The sequence below is a fragment of the Myxocyprinus asiaticus genome, chromosome 32, assembly GCF_019703515.2.
Source record: "Myxocyprinus asiaticus isolate MX2 ecotype Aquarium Trade chromosome 32, UBuf_Myxa_2, whole genome shotgun sequence".
NCBI lineage: Eukaryota > Metazoa > Chordata > Actinopteri > Cypriniformes > Catostomidae > Myxocyprinus > Myxocyprinus asiaticus.
This window is the reverse complement of record NC_059375.1, coordinates 17,446,965-17,466,096: the sequence shown is the minus strand read 5'-3', so window position 1 is coordinate 17,466,096 and position 19,132 is coordinate 17,446,965. Positions and strand designations below refer to the sequence as shown.

The 19,132-nt window shown below is 42.1% G+C and overlaps 1 protein-coding gene across 2 annotated transcripts in view; it reads right to left on the bottom strand.

Annotated features, from left to right (window-relative positions):
• LOC127423266 (myosin-16-like) overlaps nucleotides 1-19,132 on the bottom strand; it is a 90,636-nt gene that overhangs the window by 14,939 nt on the left and 56,565 nt on the right. For both annotated transcript variants that reach the window (XM_051667422.1, XM_051667423.1), the window contains exons 9-14: nucleotides 14,492-14,578; nucleotides 6,164-6,409; nucleotides 5,549-5,666; nucleotides 5,191-5,318; nucleotides 2,123-2,319; nucleotides 582-714 (exon numbers count right to left, since the gene is read on the bottom strand). In XM_051667422.1, coding sequence (XP_051523382.1) covers nucleotides 582-714; nucleotides 2,123-2,319; nucleotides 5,191-5,318; nucleotides 5,549-5,666; nucleotides 6,164-6,409; nucleotides 14,492-14,578 — 909 coding nt within the window. The remainder of the gene's footprint in view (nucleotides 1-581; nucleotides 715-2,122; nucleotides 2,320-5,190; nucleotides 5,319-5,548; nucleotides 5,667-6,163; nucleotides 6,410-14,491; nucleotides 14,579-19,132) is intronic.

The window sequence follows — 19,132 nt, the reverse complement described above, 5'->3', positions numbered from 1 at the left end:
AGAGCCCTCGTTGGTGACGGAGGTTCGCAACGCCGAGGATACATGATCTGGTGGTAGGTCAGGCCTGTTGGTTCCCTGGCCTGAATCGTGTGTTGGGGGTATGTGACAAGGAGGAGGGCATGGCCGGGCTGAGGATGCACACATGGCGCTGAGTTGCACCAATCAGCAGGAGAGAGATAAGGAGGAGCCGGAAATGCCAGAGAGAGAGAGAGAGAGGGAGACACACGCAGCAGTTCTTTTTGGAAAAAGAGCTCTCTGCCTGTGAATCATTTTGCTGTGAGTTTTGCTGACGTTGGGTTTAAGGACATATCTTTGGAGGGCGGGATTTGGAGAGAGGGTGTTGTCTAAATCAATGGCCAAGTCTTGTGGAAGATAGCAAATGTCTGAAATCGCTTCCAGCAGGTGCTTTGTAAGCAAGCAAGATATATTTTTTTTTTCTTAAAACCTGGACCTGAAACATTCAAAAATAATTTTATGCCAGAATATATACAGTTTTTGTTCACATTGTATTAACCTTTTAGGATTTTGTCTTTTAAATATGAATTAATGACTGTCTTGCATACATCTGTTTCTGTTCATACCTTCTCCAGATCCACACAAAGTTCCTCCACCTCTCCCTGCAGTCTCTGCTTGGTTTTCTCTAGACTGGAGCATTTGGCCTGGGTAGCCTCCACTGCCTCCTCGGCCTCCTGCAGTCGAGCAGTCAGCTTCTTCCTGAAACGGATTTTCAATAAATACATTCTCCTTTCTGAAGGTAGTGACTGTGTAATGTCTAATGTGTGTCAGTACCCTTAAAGGGTTAGTTCACCCAAAAATGTAAATTCTCTCATTTACTCACCCTCATGCCATTCTTTCTGAAAGTGAAAGTGGAGATTTAAAGTAAAAAAGGACTTAAATATTGATTTGTTTCTCAGCCATCGCTTTTGAAGACATACCTGTAGATTTAACTACTGGAGTCATATGATTACTTTATACTGCCTTTATGTGATTTTTGGAGCTTCTAAGGTCTGCTCACCATTCACTTGCATTTTATGGACCAACAGAGCTCAGATATTTGTCTAAAAATCTTCATTTATGTTCTGCAGAAGAAAGAAAGTCACATACATCTGAGATGGCATGAGGGTGAATAAATGATAAGAGAATTTTCATTATATATTTTATGTGAAAAAATATTTTATCATTTGTTTTACATGATTATATGTACTGTGTATATATATATATATATATATATATATATATATATATATATATATATATATATAGTATTCATATATATTTATGACTTGTGCTATTTATATTTTATGTTAAAGAGTACATTTTATCATTCATATTTCATCATATTAATCACATTTAAGCTCTGTGATATTAGCCTTTTTCCAACATTTATTACACATTGTTTGTATGTGTAAACATATTATACATGTTTGTTGTTTATATGCATAATTTGTACTATTTACAACTATCTACATTGATATGTATAACAAGTACTTAAACAGTACTGTCTCTTTTAAAATAGTGGCAGTTCAACGAGCATCGCATAGAAGTGTTTTAGGTTGACCGGATTCTTTACAGCACCCATGCTATGTGAATAGAATGAACGTATCTTTTTACTTTTAGATCAACAACTGACTGTAAAAAAAAAAACATTATTCAATGAAAATTGATGCATCTTTGGACACATTAAACAGAGCCAAACCAAACTTCTACGCTCATAATGTGTTTTGAAATCCAGCAGTCGCTGGTCTGTAGAGCCATATGCATCTAAACGTAGAATGTTGTGAAAACAGTCTATGGAAAAGTTAAACCGAAATCAGAGTTGACCTCGTTATATGCAATGAAAATGTAACTATGGAATATCACGGCTCAACTAAAGCGATGATGACATCCTCGACAACTCCGAACCTATTGCAGCTAAATGCGACACAACCAAATTTGTCACTACCACTTTTTGAAATAGCTGTCGTCAGGTAACAGTCTAATGCAGAACAAATGTTACCAGTTCTTTAGCAGGAGTTTCCATTTTGTTCGGGTGTGTTATAAGTGGCGACCCCCCCCCCCCAAAAAAAAACTGTCCCCACCACTTTTTCAACAAACCGATGCCCTTGATGCCAGTGATGCATACTTTGCTTCTTCCAGTTCATCACTGTGCTGGATGGCATCAGCCTCATGGCGGCTTCTCCAGTGTGTGACGTCGCTGTTGAGTTTGGAGACAAGACGCTGCAGTTCTTGTTTACTCTCCTGCTCCTCTTCCAGTTGCTCCTTCAACATTTCACACTCCTGTCGCACTGCTGTCATACTGCTGCTCAAGGTCGCTTTAGACTGACAATACCCCACACAAACATAGCATGTCACATTTCTGCTATAGTTCTCATTCATTTCATAGCATTTTATGTATCCTAAATGTAAACAATAGATTAAATAAGAGCTTTACACTTTTTGCATAATTAGACAAAATTGCAGCTCACAAGCAGGGACTGAAAGCATTCCAAGGAACGAAAATGAAAATTATTGTTATATTGTTATTTTTAAATGTTGGTAACCTGTTAATAAATTTCATTTTGATAATTTTTTCATGAAACAAAAGTCTGAATGTTATTTTACAGTAAATTTTTGAAATTACACCACTTCATGTTGCCCAAAAAATGAGTCTTCTCTCTTATTATTTGAACATGTGAAGCATGAACTTTGATTCTGAAGGAAACTGCTGCATCACACATTTCTTTGCCTTAATGCACATTGTAGATGTAGCCTTCTGTGACATGCTGAAGACCTTTTAGACAACTTTATATAATTACTACATATAACTGCACGGTTAAAAGAAAAATATTGAGGTAAAAAGTACAGTATGTAGTTTCCAAGTCTGAATTATTGTTAGATATGATGCACTGAAACAGATTTGATGCTGTTCTGACCAAGAAGCTGATCTTTAATTAAAACAAATAATTAAAATAAAATAATTAAATAATTATTATATGTTTAAAATAATATAATTCGGCCCGCATAAAATGACCTTTAGTCCAAACACGCCCAAGCAGTGTGTGCATGCATGCAGGGGAGAGAGATTTAGGCTATTAATTGATTTTAGATGGCCAGATGTGTTTTTTTAGATATTTTAAATATTTTGGGGGATATATTTAAAGGTGCACTCAGTCATTTTTTCCTCATTAAAAAAGAAGTGAAGACATGAATTGTAATTTTGCAATATATGTAGGAAATCATGATCACTTGTATTAAAATGAAGACTCCAGTCATATCAGTAACCTTATAAAAGTTGTTTAATTTTACATGGAGAGGGTCCACACATGGGGGCTGCCATGTTAGAATCATGTGACCAGCTACTACTTACTACCAGAGTAATACTACTCGCTTAATCTCAGTATCCGTCCTGGGCCTCATTTCCCAAAAGCATTGTAAGCCTAAATAGATCATAAAAAACATCTTATGATACATCTTAGTTTTGCGGCCCTTTCCCAAAAGCATTGTAACTTAAGTAGTACTTGAAAATGCTTGTAGATTCACCAGTGCTCTGGAGTGTATCTGGAGTATCGTAAGCACATAGACTTATGCGGACACCTGCAGGACAATCACGAAATTACACTTCATACAATTTAAAAACCAATAGCTACACTTTGGGCTGAAACTTTAATATCAGGATATATGTGTTTTATTTATTTTTATTTTAATATTATTAAGTATAATAATAATAATAATAATTATTATAATAATACAAATAATAATAATGAAATGCATAAAATAGATAGTCTAAATAGATGAATAGATTAATTAGTAAACAAATAAAGTCATTTGTGTGAACTAGTTTGACAGTTGGTAACAACAAAGTGGTGGCTTTGTTGATGCAGACAACTGTACAAATTAATATTAAAGAGAGAAGAAAAAGTAATTAACTTGCTACCGAGCATGAAAATCGTCCAAATATATTGGCTCATCATCCTACATTTACATTTATTCATTTGGCAGATGCTTTTATCCTCATCTCCTCTTCCTCTCTGACACCCAAAGGCTCTCTTGCCAGCACTGCAAGTTGTGTAGCACCGCACATGCAGCATTACTGTCACCATTATCATTTTTGGGAGTAAAGAGCAGACCTCCGCTTTATTGGTGAATGTTCCTAAAGTGCATATTCCAAACGTCTCCTTATTTTGCACTCCACGATAACACGTTGAACCTCGTAATATTCAATGAATGCTTGTAATTAGCAGGATCATACACAGGGCCTCCACTGTCTTCACTATTCCTGTAAGCTTTTTAACAGAGAGGAAACTGTGAAAATGAAATATTATAAATACACACCTGATTATGGAAGCAGATTGTGTAAAAGAAATAGATTGTTCTGCACAAAATTATTGTAAAAACAATATGTATATATGTAGTTAATTAAGTAGAATATTTAAGAAAATATTTTAAAACAAAATTTAGCAAGGTAAATTACAAATGATTGTAAAATTACGCACAAATATAATGACGTTTCAATGACAAACAGAACTATACGATCACATTTCAGCACTGTCACATGGACAGCAACTCTCTTAAGTAGCACTTAAAGCGCGTCCTCACACGTTGATGTTAAATGCAGTTTTGGGAAACGCGTGTAAAAAATAACAAACGTTTGTAAAATTGTTTGTAGAAAACGCTCTTAACAGCTAAGATCGATCGTTATTGGGAAACGGGGCCCTGTTATTTGACACTTTCACTCATTGATTAAAGTAATCATGGCTGACTGTGAATACTAAATTTCTACAGTGGCATCTGAAACTGAAAACTATTGATTTTAAATGATGCTGCATCCAAGCCACTAGGTGTCAGTGTAAGTCCAAGATGACCAAAGACAAAAGTTACTGAGTGCACCTTTAATATTAAGAATACATTTATTGAAAAGACATTATTTTAAAGGCTACTGTATATACTATAACATTAGTAACTTAATCTGTTTAAATAAAAATCAGCCTCTGGGAGTTTGAAGTGCACATAGCTGAATAAACACCCACAAATACAAATACTAACTATTACACTCTACAATAAGGTTGTATTCGTATGTTAACAAATACAACATTATTGTAAAGTGTTACACAACTATTACATCCACAACCTCTTTTAATGCTCTCTGCTCAGCTCAGATCTGGTTCAAAATTAATATACTGTTGATATAAGTCAGATTAATAAGCCACACACCTTGACCTCTTCATCAAACTGTTTCTTGAGTTCCTCGTGTTGGGCCATCAGTAGAGTTTTTGATCGGCTCAGGTGACTGCCCTTGCTCTCCGCCTCTTCCATCTGCCTCGTGAGCTCATTATTTTCAGCTGCAGAACCAAATTCAAATCATTTTTAAATACATTTTGCTCTAGGCAGAATAAGTCCAACTACAATATCTCAACCAATGCAGCATAAAAACCCATAAATGCCCATAAAATAAAAATTTGGCGTTTCTAGTCCATGTCTGTTAGCTTTGAGGGCATCTATATGAATAATATCTTTTTTAGGTAAGAGTAACAAGTATCAGTGTGAGAGGTGTCCACTTCATTTGTTTCACCTGTGAGTCTGTTCTTTGCCGCAGTGACCTCATTTAGAGCTTTCTGCAGGTCTTCATTCCTGAAGTTGGCCTCAGAGAGTAAGTCCTCTAGTTTCTTCAACTGCGTGTCAGTAGATGCCTGATGTTACACATGACATGATCATACAGTGTGACATTAGCTTTGATCAGTGGCCCTGCAGTTCATCTGTGCTGCCTGCATATGTCGCACAACCCTAATGATAGTGCTGAGATTACATTAAACAGAACAAGCAGAACATCCTACACCCATGATTCATGGAGGTTCCAGGTATGAGATCTCCACGGTAGTAATTTATTTCCTTGGCATAGAGCAAATAAGCAAACTGGATTAAAAATAGTCCTGTATTAACTCCCAACCTCCCAACCAATTTAGGCTGGTTTAAGCTGTTTTTTCCTGCAAGTAGATATGACAAAGAACAAAAGGTTCATTTGTTATAAGAACATTTCAAGAGAAGTTCCAATAAAAGTACTTTAAATGTTTATTTCCATACTCAGAGCAGATTTTTACAGGAATTCAGCATCAGAAGAGTCTTCTTACTGTCCATCTGTAACTACAATAACTCTCCTAAGGGATTTAATAAGTTCGGCATAACAGACCTTGGCTTTCTGCAGGGTGTCGAGCGAAGCTGCCAGGTCATCCACCTCTAGACTGAGGCTCTGCTTCTCTTTCTCCAGTTTTGCTCGAGTTCTCTGCAGGCCCTCGCACTGCTCTCCCAGCTCTGTCAGTGCATCACTGTGACGTTTCCTCAGCGCTGCTGTCACCGCTTCTGCTTGGACTGATGACTCCTCCAGCTCTCTCCTGAGCCTCTGCAGCTCTGCCTCACGCTTCTTATTCATCTCCATCTACACAGAGAAAACAGAGTGACAGAGATGACAAACCAAATAAGTCTCTCTCTCTCACTGTGAACACACTAACAAAAAAGTAACAAAAAGTACAATTGTGTTGCCATGTTTTGTGCTATGTACCAGTACAAGGTAACTTAATCTGTTTGTTGTTTGACAGTAAACAAAATACTGTAAGTAAACAAAAATGTCCTTAAAATCAAACGCTGAAATGTATTAATATTACCATAAACTTTATAGGCTTGAAAATATGCAAAATCCTTAACTTGACTGAATAGGAAAATGGACCATTTTGGTTCCTAAATTTCACTTCAATATAGATGGTTTCATGCTCCCAGCAGCCAATAATTCACTACATATAACAAACTGCAGAAGGCACTCTGCACAGACCATGTGCATTCTTGCTGAAAATAAACCCTTTAACAGTCTTTTTTTTCTTGTGTAGTATTGTTAATGGTTTTTAAGGATGAAGGAATGCCTCTCAACATGTCTGTGTTGGCATCTGTGTTGGCCAGCTTCTGAGTGATGAGTTTGCTCCAAAATACAGTAGAGTATGACTGGATGCACTGTCTTTTAAAATTTGTATTTCCATTTAGCGTGGTTTGTTTCCTTTTTTTTTTTTTTTTTTTTTGTGATCCATTTTTGGGTCCAAGCACACCAGTTGAGAAACACTAGTATATAATATCATGTATTACCATCTGACACCATTACTGTACCATGGTACCGCCAATGTACTTTGCAAAAGAAAACAACACTGTCAGAAAAAATGATTAAAAATTATACCTTTACAACAGCTTGTTACTAGGGCAGTACCCTCAAAGGTACACACTCTGAACCCTATTTACACCTTAAAAAAGGAATAGTTCACCCAAAAATGAAAGTTCTCTCATCATTTATTCACCCTCATGCCATCCCAGATGTGTATGACTTTCTTTTTCCCCACATCCACATGTGTGGATGTTGTAGTTTGGCTTACACTGTAAAAAATTTCCGTAATATTAACGGTAAAAGACAAAAAATGCTACAATTAAAAACCCTTTATTGGTTAACGGGTAGTTACCTTCAAATATACGGTAAAATTTGTAAATATATTTAAAATGACAAAACATGTAGTTTTGCCACCAAATTCACGAGCCACAGGGCTAGGGAGGAAGGACATCCAGGGTTCACGGTTCGTAAACTCGCATGGGAGAAGAAGCACACGTCTTTGCCTCACGGAGGGGAAAGTCGCTATACGCAAGCGATACACCCGGCCAGCTGTTCCGTATTAACAAACTTACCTGTTCGTACCTGACAAAACACAGGATGAAACCGGCTCAACACGGAGATTGTAAAATCTCGCAAAGGTATTGGGTGTTGCCCAGCCCGCTGCTCTGCAGATGTCTGCTAGAGAGGTGCCATTGGCCAGTGTCCATGAGGATGCCACACTCCTTGTAGAGTGTACTCGTATTTCCAAAGGAGCGGGCACTGCCTTGGCCTGGTATGCTAAAGAGATGGCATCCATGATCCAGTGGGAAAGCCTCTGTTTGGAGACAGTGTTCCCTTTCCGCTGTCCGCCGAAGCAGACAAAGAGATGCTCAGAGTGTCTAAAGCTCCGCGTGCGATCCAAGTAGATGCGCAAAGCACAAACTGGACACAGCAACGACAGGGCTGGGTCTGCCTCCTCCCGGGGCAGCTCTTGCAGGCTCACCACCTGATCCCTGAAGGGGGTCATTGGAACCTTGGGCACATAGCCCGGCCGGGGTTTCAGGATCACGTGAGAGTCTACTGAACTGAACTCCATGCTGGTATCGCTGACAGAGAACGCCTGCAGGTCGCCAACCTTCTTGGTGGAGGTGAGCACAATCAGGAGGGCCATCTTCAAAGAAAAGGCTTTCAGCTCGACTGACTCTAGCGGCTCAAACGGGGCTCTCCGAAGGCCCAGGAGGACCACAGAGAGATCCCATAAGGGAAAGAGGCATGGCCTAGGAGGATTCAGCCTCCAGGCACCTCTCAGGAACCTGATGATCAGGTCGTGCTTCCCTAAGGACTTACCATCCACTGTGTCATGGTGTGCCGCTATGGTGGCCACATACACCTTCAAGGTGGAGGGGGACAACCACTGCTCCAGCCTCTCCTGCAGGAAGGAAAGCACTGACCCGACTGCGCATCTCTGGGGGTCTTCACCTCGGGAAGAACACCAACTCGTGAACAAATGCCACTTCAGGGCATAAAGCTGCCTCGTAGAGGGAGCCCTGGCCTGAGTGATCATGTCTACCACTGCTGGTGGCAGGCCATTTAGGTCTTCCGCATCCCATCCAAGGGCCAGACATGGAGGTTCAAGAGGTCTGGGCGCGGGTGCCAGATGGTGCCCCATCCCTGAGAGAGGAGGTCCGAGAACCAATTCTGGGTGTTCCCCTCCTCCCTGATCTTGCACAGGGTCTGTGCAAGTAGGCTCACTGGGGGGAACGTGTATTTGCACAACCCCAGGGGCCAGCTGTGTGCCAGCACGTCTGTTCCGAGGGGGGCTCCCATCAGGGAATACCAGAGCGGGCAGTGGGAGGATTCCCGGGAAGCGAACAGGTCTACCTGTGCTTTGCCGAATCGACTCCAAATCAGCTGGACCACCTGGGGGTGGATTCTCCACTCTCCGCTGAGCATCACCTGCCATGACAGCGCGTCCACTGTGGCGTTGAGGCTGTCCGGGATGTGAGTGCCCCGCAGCAACCTCAGCCGCTGCTGACTCCAGAGTAGGAGATGGCGGGCGAGTTGCGACATGCCACGAGTGCGTAAGCCACCTTGGCAATTTATATATGCTACTGTCACTGTGTTGTCTGACCGGACCAACACATGCTTTCCCCGGATCAACGGCAATAGCTTCCGCAGGGCGAGCAGTACAGCCAGCAACTCAAGGCAGTTGATGTGCCAACACAGCGGCTGCATGCCCATTGCACACGGTGCCACAGCCCAACCTGGAGGCGTCTGTGATGACCACGATGCATCTGGACAGTTGCTGTAGGGGGACTCCTATCTACAGAAATGCAAGGTCTGTCCAAGGACTGAATAAATGGTGGCAGACTGGCACCAATCTTGATGCTGGATGCACACCAAAATATGCCTCTGCATCAGCATCTTGAACAGGAGACTGTGTAAGGACCGGTTCAAAACTCGCAGGTCCAAGATTGGCCGCAACCCACCGCCTTTCTTTGGCACAATGAAGTAAGGGCTGTAGAACCCTTTCCTCATCTAGGCTGGAGGGACAGGCTCTATCGCGCCCTTGCGCAGAAGGGTCGCGATCTCCACATGCAGGGTAGCGGCGTTCTCGCCCTGCACAGAGGTGAAGTGGACACCGCTGAACCAGGGCAGGTGCCAGACGAGGAGCACTAAGGGGACAATCGCGTCCGACATACTTGGGGGCGGGGGGATCAGGAAACGCCACGTCGAGGAGACTTGCTCCGTCCCGAAGTGGCTGCACTGAGGGGAACCTCGAAGCACTTACCTTGTTCCGCGTACCCGGCATAGGGCGGGTCAGCGACTGAGGAGAAGGGCCTTTTGGGCTGTCCTTGAGACTCGACACAACTGGCTGGCCGGGGTTGTAGGTGTGGTGCGGTCGGGCATGCCGCGTTCGCAGGGCCCTGACTGCAAGTGTTCGGTGTCCGGTCGGCGTGATAACGGTGATTGTAAACAACAATTATGTGACCCAAGGAGTGAGGAAACTGCTCTTTTTGGGAAAATGTGGGTACCGAAGCCCATTCAGGGTACGGCAAACACAAAACAAAAGGAAACATAGGATTTACCTCCCGGCCTTCCACCGGGGGACGGAGTGGCCTGGGTACCAGCTCCATGGTAGCAGCGGACATCTCCCTCCCTGGGTCATGCCTCCCGTGTCCTTGTGCCAGGTCGTGAGGTGGGGGGCGTCAGCTTCCTGCGGGGGGCTCTACGCTGGGTCCGAGAACTGGGCTTGGGCTGTTTTCATGTTTTCGCCGCTGCAGGGGGATGCCCTTGGCGAGCAGACAGGGTATGGGATCTTGAGCTGTGCCGGGGCAAGATGTGCTGCATCGCCTCCGTCTGCTTCTTCACTGCCGAGAACTGCTGGGCAAAGTCCTCGACGGTGTTGCCAAATATGCTGATCTGGGAGATGGGAGCGTTGAGAAAGTGAACCTTGTCACGTCCCTCATCTCGACCAGATTCAGCCACAGGTGGCACTCCTGGACCACCAAGGTGGACATCACCTGCCTGAGTGCTCGCGCCATGACTTTCGTCGCCCAGAGGTCAAGGTTGGTTGCCGAGCACAGCTCCTGCATCACATTGGGTTCAGGACTACCCACCTGCAGCTCTTTCAGTGCCTTGGCCTGATGTACTTGCAAGAGGGCCATGGCATGCAGGGTGGAGGTGGCCTATCCAGAGGCACTGTAGGCTTTGGTCGCCAGAGAAAACGTAGTCCTACAGGCCCTGGAGGGGAGCGCAGAGATGCACCGCAACCACCTTATCCACCTGAGGGATCTCAGCGTAACTGCAACTGGGAAGTCGGGTTTGGGCAGAAAAAAGTGCCCTCCATGACCTCGATAGTTTGTCGTGCACTTCCGGGAAGAAAGGGACCGGGGGGGTGGGGGGGTGGGGGGGGGGTGGTGCGGCTGTGAACACCGCCCCAAGCCCAGGAACCAGTCATCTACCCGAGAGGGCTCAGGGGAGGGTGGAGGGTTCTAGTCCAACCTGACACTCATGGCGGCCTGGGCAAGCATGGCGATACTGCAGTGGCCTCAGACTGGGTGGGCAGACCCAAAGGTGGCAGCCCAGTCGAGTCCTCGGCATCCAACATCGCCAGTGCGCTCTCCGACACAGCGATCGAGGACTCATCTTGCTTGCAAGCCCCGAAAGAGATGTTAAGCTGGCCGTGAGGTGAGCTCGCCTCATCTCGGAACTCGACGGGGGCAGACGAGCGTGCTGGGGAATGGGAAGTCCACGGGGATTTACCCGGCAAGACGCACCCATTGAAATCCCCAAATCACCTCTAGTGCCAGCCGGGCTGGCCTCGTACCCGTAGGTAGAAGGCGCAGAGCAGGGGGCGGCTGGAGTTGCGACTGCAACGTTGCCATGGTCATGTTTTTGCAATGAGAACACGAACCATCCACGAATGCTGCCTCAGTGTGATCGCGGCCCAGACACGTGAGGCAACGCCCGTGGCCGTCGGAGGTGGAGAGATAACAACCGCATCCAGGAATCACACAAAGATGGAAAGGCATCTTTAAAAAGACGCGTCTTTAAAAAGACATTCACGTCAGTGTGTTGCTCTGATAGAGGAAAATATACTCTTCGAGAAATATATACTCTCTTAGTAGCGCTGTCGAAACGCCCAGGGGCGTAGTCTGCACTAAGCGTGCAGAAGGAGAGAAAGCTGCTGGAATGTGCCGTATATCCAACAGCATATGCTTCTTTCTGAGGTGAATGGGCCGGCAGTGGAATTCTGAATGAAATGAGTGAATGAGTGGTTGCAAGCCACTGAATGAGTGGTTGCAAGCCAGCTCCTTTTATACCCGTATGTCCGGGGGAGTGGCATGCAAATTCCACTCGCCAATTCTCATTGGCCTTTTCTCAAAGATTAGTGGTGTTTGGGGCTCCCAAGAGCGACCCCTAGTGTCACTACATCGACACAACGTCGAGTGAGTGACAGAAGGGGAACAATAATCGTGCGTTCCCAGAAATCCCTGCATGACCCATTGCATTTCATTATATTTTATGGGAATAGTTATATTTCTTCTTATTTTTAATATCAGTCATGTACACTGAGGTGTTCTGTGTTATATCTGATGTAGTTTAGTTAATGTTTACTGCATTATTTTTTATTTCACATGTGTTACCCTGATGGTGTTTAGTGTTTGTGTGAGTGACACTGAGCGCTGTCACTACATGTTTACAGGTCATTGCTCCAGGAAGGGCCTCTATTGATGAACTTTATGCCATTATGTGACCTTTTATAATTACTACAGTGATTAACAAAACATCATAAAGTGAAAAGCAGATTTTTACAGTTTCAGAAAGTGAATATTATGGATGGGCGATACCAATTATTTTCTTTTCGATCCGATACCAATAATTTCAAGTCCAATATCGTCGATACCAATACTTCTAATATTTATTTATTTATTTATTTATTTTTTATTTCTTGGGATAAAATAGGTAATTTTCTTTACCCTTACACAAATTAACCATGGTTTCACTACAGTGACTATAGTTTAACCATAGTATTTAGTTAAACCATAGTTACCACACAATTAACCATGGTTACTCCTACGATATTACTATAGTAAAACCATGGTTTCAGCCAAAAAAATAAAAACATGGTTACTACAATATTACTTTAGTAAAACCATGATTAACTATTTTTTAATTACTTATTAACAACAATTACACACAAACTCATTTTTGAACGAGTGAATTTACTCCAGAAGCTGTTTCTTTGATTTACATTACAAGGCACAGATCCCTCTTGTTTGAAAGAGTGTTGCGCAAGTGCTTGTCTGCTTGTGTCTTTCAGCATGCATGTTAAGATGAGCGGAAGAAATAGTTCCCATCCTGCACAAGTATTTGCTAATATAGCCTAATCCTTTTTATTTCGTTTTGAAGCTTATGTTTATTATTCATGTTCATGGTCACCAAATAATAATATCCCTAGTTTAAATTATTTTTTTAATTTTTTTTTAGAATCGATATTTTGTGTGAGGATCGATATATTTGATACAACATCAGTATCGTAAGTATAGATACTTTAGGATTGATCCGCCCATCCCTAGTGAATATATCAAGTTTATTATTTAATAATATAAACGACGGTAATGCACAGGCATCAAAATTACATCCCATAAAGCCTGAAACGTTGTTACCGTATTTTGTTATGGTGAATTTCTGGCAACCACCGCTGCCAGTATTTTACAGTGTAGCTATATACAATGCATACTTTAAATTAATTTAAACAGACTGATCTCAGTTCAAAAGACTCTGGGCTGTCAGTAAAGGGTTAAACTTTTACATACTGGGTCGTGACAAAAGAACATGGTGCCAACCACAACTGAGTTTGTCTTTGAGAGAAACGGCAACAAAACTACATCTGGTAAGAAACCTAATTCAATTTTGAAACATGTTTGATTCTAAAGATTACAGTCTCTAGTTTTCATCCAAAATGCTACGCTGCTAAACACAATGTACACTAATGTGCACTTTAGCACATTTTTTTTATTATTCTATATTTACTGTGCATTATCACATTGAGAATCAATGGGTTTATCCAAAAGATGACAAATTTTACTTTCAGAGGCTGTATACAGAGTTAGGATGACAATAATGTGCATTTTGAGTGTTCTGAGACCAGTGCAGACAGAGAGCACACTGGGGGTTAAGTCATTTACTAAATAGGGAGCAAAGGAGCATCCTATAGCTTTCCTGGGCAGCTAAGTGCATTCAATCCAAACTTCCAATAAAAAGATCAGTTTCAGGCTGCAGATGATGTTTGGACCACTCAACATGTTTGGCAGACATGGGACAATGGTAATCAGTATATAGATTCAGAATTTATAATGTATCTTTTTATTTTAACATGGTTGGCAGTGATTGGCTGATGGTGGCCATTACTTTGAATCAGAATTAATTATGCAAATTTCTGATGTAATGTCTGTAACGTCTCAAAAACATGAACAACCAATACCACTAGAAACATAATAAACAGTCTGATGAAAAAAACTCTGACTTTCTATAGCTTGGTATTATTTAAAATTTCACAGCTTAGTCCCGCTGTCCACATATGTTGCAATACATTGTTATGGTTTTTTTTTTTTTTTTTTTGCATGTTTCTTAGGTGGTACTAGTTACAAATCAAAAACGAAAATGGAAAATGCACACAGCAGTCATGCTCAGGTCTCAGGAGGTTAAGGTTTTTTATGTACCCTTAAGGGACAGATAAGATAAAAATACATTGCTACCTGACATGTAGAGGATACAGTGAGTGTACCTTTGAGGGTACTAACCCAGTGGCAAGCTGTTGTACTCCTAAATATAAAGTTTTGGCACATTTTTTTCTGATTATGAATGATAAAGAGAGCATTTGTGTACCTGAGAGGCTGTGGCTCCCCCTGCTTCCTCCAGTTTGTCAGTCAGGTCATCCAGTTCACGGGTCAAGTCAGCTCGCTGCTTCTCCACCTATAAAAGGCAATGAACTTGACTTTATGGAACATTTACTTCCAAACATGCCACAAAATTAGCATTTGTTGCTATGTAATACTAGCTGCTCACGTCAATATTTATTTAACATGTATAACTATACATAGTTAGATTCTAAATCTAAATACAAAACTGTTGGAGGTGTTCCATTTTAAATTGAGATGAAAAAGAGAGGATCCATTTGCAGGTCAGGGCATGAGTATGTGTGTACAGTTAAAGTGGGGTTGGTGACAGATGTGGGGGTGTGATTACAACCAAACATAACAAAGTCTAGTTTGATGGGTTAAACTTAGAGCATTAGTTTTTCCTCTTTTAAGTACAGAGGATATTATGTGGATGGATATCTATGTATCTATCTGTCTGTCTATCTATCTATCTATCTATCTATCTATCTATCTATCTATCTATCTATCTATCTATCTATCTATCTATCTACATACATACATTCTTAAGCTTAACTTTCAAACTTTAAGCTTTTAAAAAAATTGGCCAGGCTTTCTCAAGCCAACATAATGTTTGTCTTGATGAACTTTTTTATCTAGTTTTTTATTTTATTTATTATTTTATTTTTAATTTTTTTGTCTGTTTTTAATATTATTTTATTGTCCTCTATAACAGATTTTGTAACAATTTAGTAACTGTAGATTTTATCACAACAGGTACAGGTCCGAGACTGTGCATCGAACTATTGATATCACTACTATAATATTTACAGCATTAGCTTTCTGTTTGTTTTAGAAAATTCGGTCACAAACTCATCCATGTCCAGTTCATGTGTTATTGATTTTTTATGAGCTAATTGTACAAGAATGTTTTTCCTCTCGTGAAGCATTGTGCGGCAAAACGGTGTAAAAATTCTTGCCAGAGTGGAGAATGAGGTCTCACATGAAGCAGTAGAAACGCCCATGACCAGGGCAGACACATACAGTATATGAAGACCTGGAAATGCATCTTTGTATTCCTGCAAGAGTTTGCAAACAGCCGAACAGTCAGCATCAGTTGGAAGCTTTTTGGTCAGCATTGGTCTGGCAACAAGAATTTCACTATGCAGCTCACTTTTTGCAACCCCTGCAAGACTACAGAAAGGCTCAGGCAGCTGAATGTCAAGAAATTTGTTGGATTTTGGCATCAAACATGAGAGGGCTTGCATCAGCTCTAAATTCTTTGTGGAAAACCTGTTTTACATCTCTGATACAGCTGTATCAACAATGTTTAACATCTGTTGCCTTAGAGCTTCAGTGGAACATTCAGAGCCTGACTGCCCTTCTTGCCCTATAGGTGATACAATGACAGAGTCAGCATAGAAGGGATTAATAGTCCACATTTTGATGAGGGCAATTGACTGTCATTTTCTCTGAGATTTCTCAGTGCACTAAGAGATACCTGCAGTACTTCAGCTGCACTGCACAAATCAACATGGTGAGAAACCTTGGAAAGTATGTCAAGAATGACTTCCTCGTTATCCACAACACATTTGGTAACTTCAAAATGACTTGTCCAGCGGATTTCTAACAACCTCTGACAAGTCAAAGAATATTTTGGCACAAGGTTCACTTTGAATTGCATGTATGATGGAGAGGTGAAGCTGGTGGTTATAGCAGTGGATGTTGCCTGCCCAACCTTTTTTGCAATAAAGTCTGAACACTGCCTCGCACCCCACTCATCACTGATGCTCCATCATAACACTGGCTCAGTATATTGTCAGAACTGAATCCTGTATGAGACAAGTGTCTTAATATTTCAGTGGTGATGTAATCTGCATCAAGCTGCTGTAGTTCTAACAAGCCAATGAGATGTTCCTCTGGCACACCATTGCACACAAAGCGGATTACAACAGACACATTTTCAGTGTTGCACCGATCCCTTGTGCCATCACTTTTTAAACAGAATGCAGCTGAATCAGCAGTGTCATATTTCTGTTTTATTTATTTTTTTCAGAATCATGGATGCCAAAATTTCAATCACTTCATTCTGGATGGTTTTGGAAGTGTACTTTGAATTTTCTGGGATACTTGACGTAATGTCAGCAAGGTATTTATCTTTTTCCAACGTGTATTTAAACAGCTTGGCAAAAAGCCCCGCAGCAATGCAATCCTCCTCATTGTCAAATGTTTCCCAATCTCCATGTAGTGGAAGCTCATTGACTGCTAAAACTTTCACAACACCTGCCACGCTTTTTATGTAATATCGATTCTTTTCTATCTGTTGGGGGCTGAGTAAACATGCTATGGTCTCCCCTGACACCTGTCGGCAGCGAAATTCTGCCCACGCGGTTGAGGCTTGTAAATGAGCCTGGCTACAAGCATGTTTTTGAAGACCGCGGTCGCGTTCTAATGCTTCTTTCCAGTTTTTAAAACTCGCCGAAACTAAAGTATCCTTCTCGGAAAAAGCAACACCAAATACTCGACATGGAAAACAAAAGCATGCGTCGCGCTCTACAGAATATTCAAGCCACAGTCGTCCCTGAAACCAAGCGGCCGAAAAACATCTCTCCCTCCCTCCCTCCGAGAAGAGTTTGGGGGTATGATTTCAGAGCCAGCTGATGATGATTTGCCTTGTTTAAATCATTTGGGACAGAATTGCTGCATTTTTGTGTAGGTGTAATTGTGTTTTTGACACCATCCTAAGATGCTGTTGAACTTGACCCAACTATTTCTCTGACCTCGTTGCCGCAAATGGAAGAGGTGGTAGCTGCATCCTGGTGAGCAAAAGTGCTTTTCTTTTGTCCTTTCGGAATAAGAAATCTGTGCATGTTGTGCTTTGTTTAATGTACAGTACAAGTGATTAGTAATATGTTCACTGACTGTTAAAACGACAGTATCGTTATTAATATTGCTTTGTCATTCAGCACGTTTGTTAACGGCAAAGGTAGTGAGGTGAATGAGGCTAAGGCTATTGTTTTGACAGCCTACACTTAAAAAAAAAAAAAAGAAAAGAAAAGAAAAAGAAAATCTGGAGCTGAATTGAACATCACACCAATTTTGTGATTGGTTGTAATGGGGGGTGGGGCCAGGGTGGCCCAAGCTCCTGATTGGGTGGGCCAGGCCCAATTATGCTATTTGCACATGTAACTTAAAACCTGACATTATGTTATGGAACTTAACCGTCTAAGACACAATGAGCACCAAGACCCACAATGCCAACAACTGACTCAGTCATACATTCAGCATAAACCAACAATAACATTTTAACTATACACACATGAGGACGATGTTTGCCAACCCAGTTGTTAAAAAAAGAGCAATAAATATCCTCACCGAATTCACTGCTGTCAAACAGATGGTTAGTAAAATAAACAAGAAAAATGTTTGTACTGTAACACACGAAAGCATATCTTGAACGGAAAAACTTTTTTTTTAACTTATTTTACAGCTGGTTGCAATATATTTGCATACTGTGCCATGTCAAATGACTGGAATTAAAATAAACGTATTACATAAAAGTGGTTCATTAGCTAAAAGGGACACTATTTGTCAAAGTAAATTATTGAGAGAAATTATAGGCTAGAACAGTAGCTGGTGCCATTGTTATGATTCACTGTTGTGTTACCTTGGGTTTATCCTCTGTCTTCTGTTTTCCCCAGACTACACTTCCCATAATTCACTGCCCTCATCACTGCCAGCTGTTCCCGAATGTTCTCACCTGTCTTCCATTACCTTGTTTATCCTTGTGTATATAATGCCCTGTTGTCTGCTCAGTCTTTGCCAGTTGTTGTGTTTTTGCTCCTGTTTGATATAACGTTTGTTTTAGTTCCCTGTTCTTAGTCTTGCCGTGTTCCAGTGTTTACCCTGTTTTGTACTTTTGCTTATTTTTCTATTAAACATCAAGCTGCATCTAGATCCTGCTCTCGTGACTTCCTTCAGATGTTACAGAACAACTGACCATACAAAATGGATCTAGCGGCTTATTTCATTCAATTGAGCCAGGCGGATATACCCACAAGGGAATACTCCCATCTTTTCAGCATCGTTGCCAGCTACACAGGATTTGCTGATTCCCACCTGAAATCTATTTACCAGATCGGACTCACAGCTCACCGGTGGAGGGAACTGCATGAGACAGGAGACTACACTTGGGAGGAATACGTGAAGTTAACATTAGAAACTATTGCTTCAGAGGATCCTCCTCTCCCTACCCTGATCCCGGCTTCCAAGCCTTCCACGCCATGTCACAGCCATGCCAGAGTCTGCTCCATGCTATGTCACAACCATGCCTGAGTCTGCTCCATGCCATGTCATAGCCAAGCCTCCCTTGGCCCCTTGCTCCAAGCCACCTGCGGCTCCTTGCTCCTAGCCTTCCGCGACAACTTGCTCCATGCCTGCCACGTGTTGCCAGCCTAGTCCGTCCCAGAGACAGCATTGCCAGCCTCGTCCGTCCCGGAGCCAGCATTACCAGCCCCGTCCATCCCAGAGCCAGTGTTACCAGCCTCGTCCATCCCGGAGCCAGCGTTACCAGCCTCGTCCATCCTGGAGCCAGAGTTACCAGCCTCGTCCATCCTGGAGCCAGCGTTACCAGCCTCGTCCATCCCGGAGC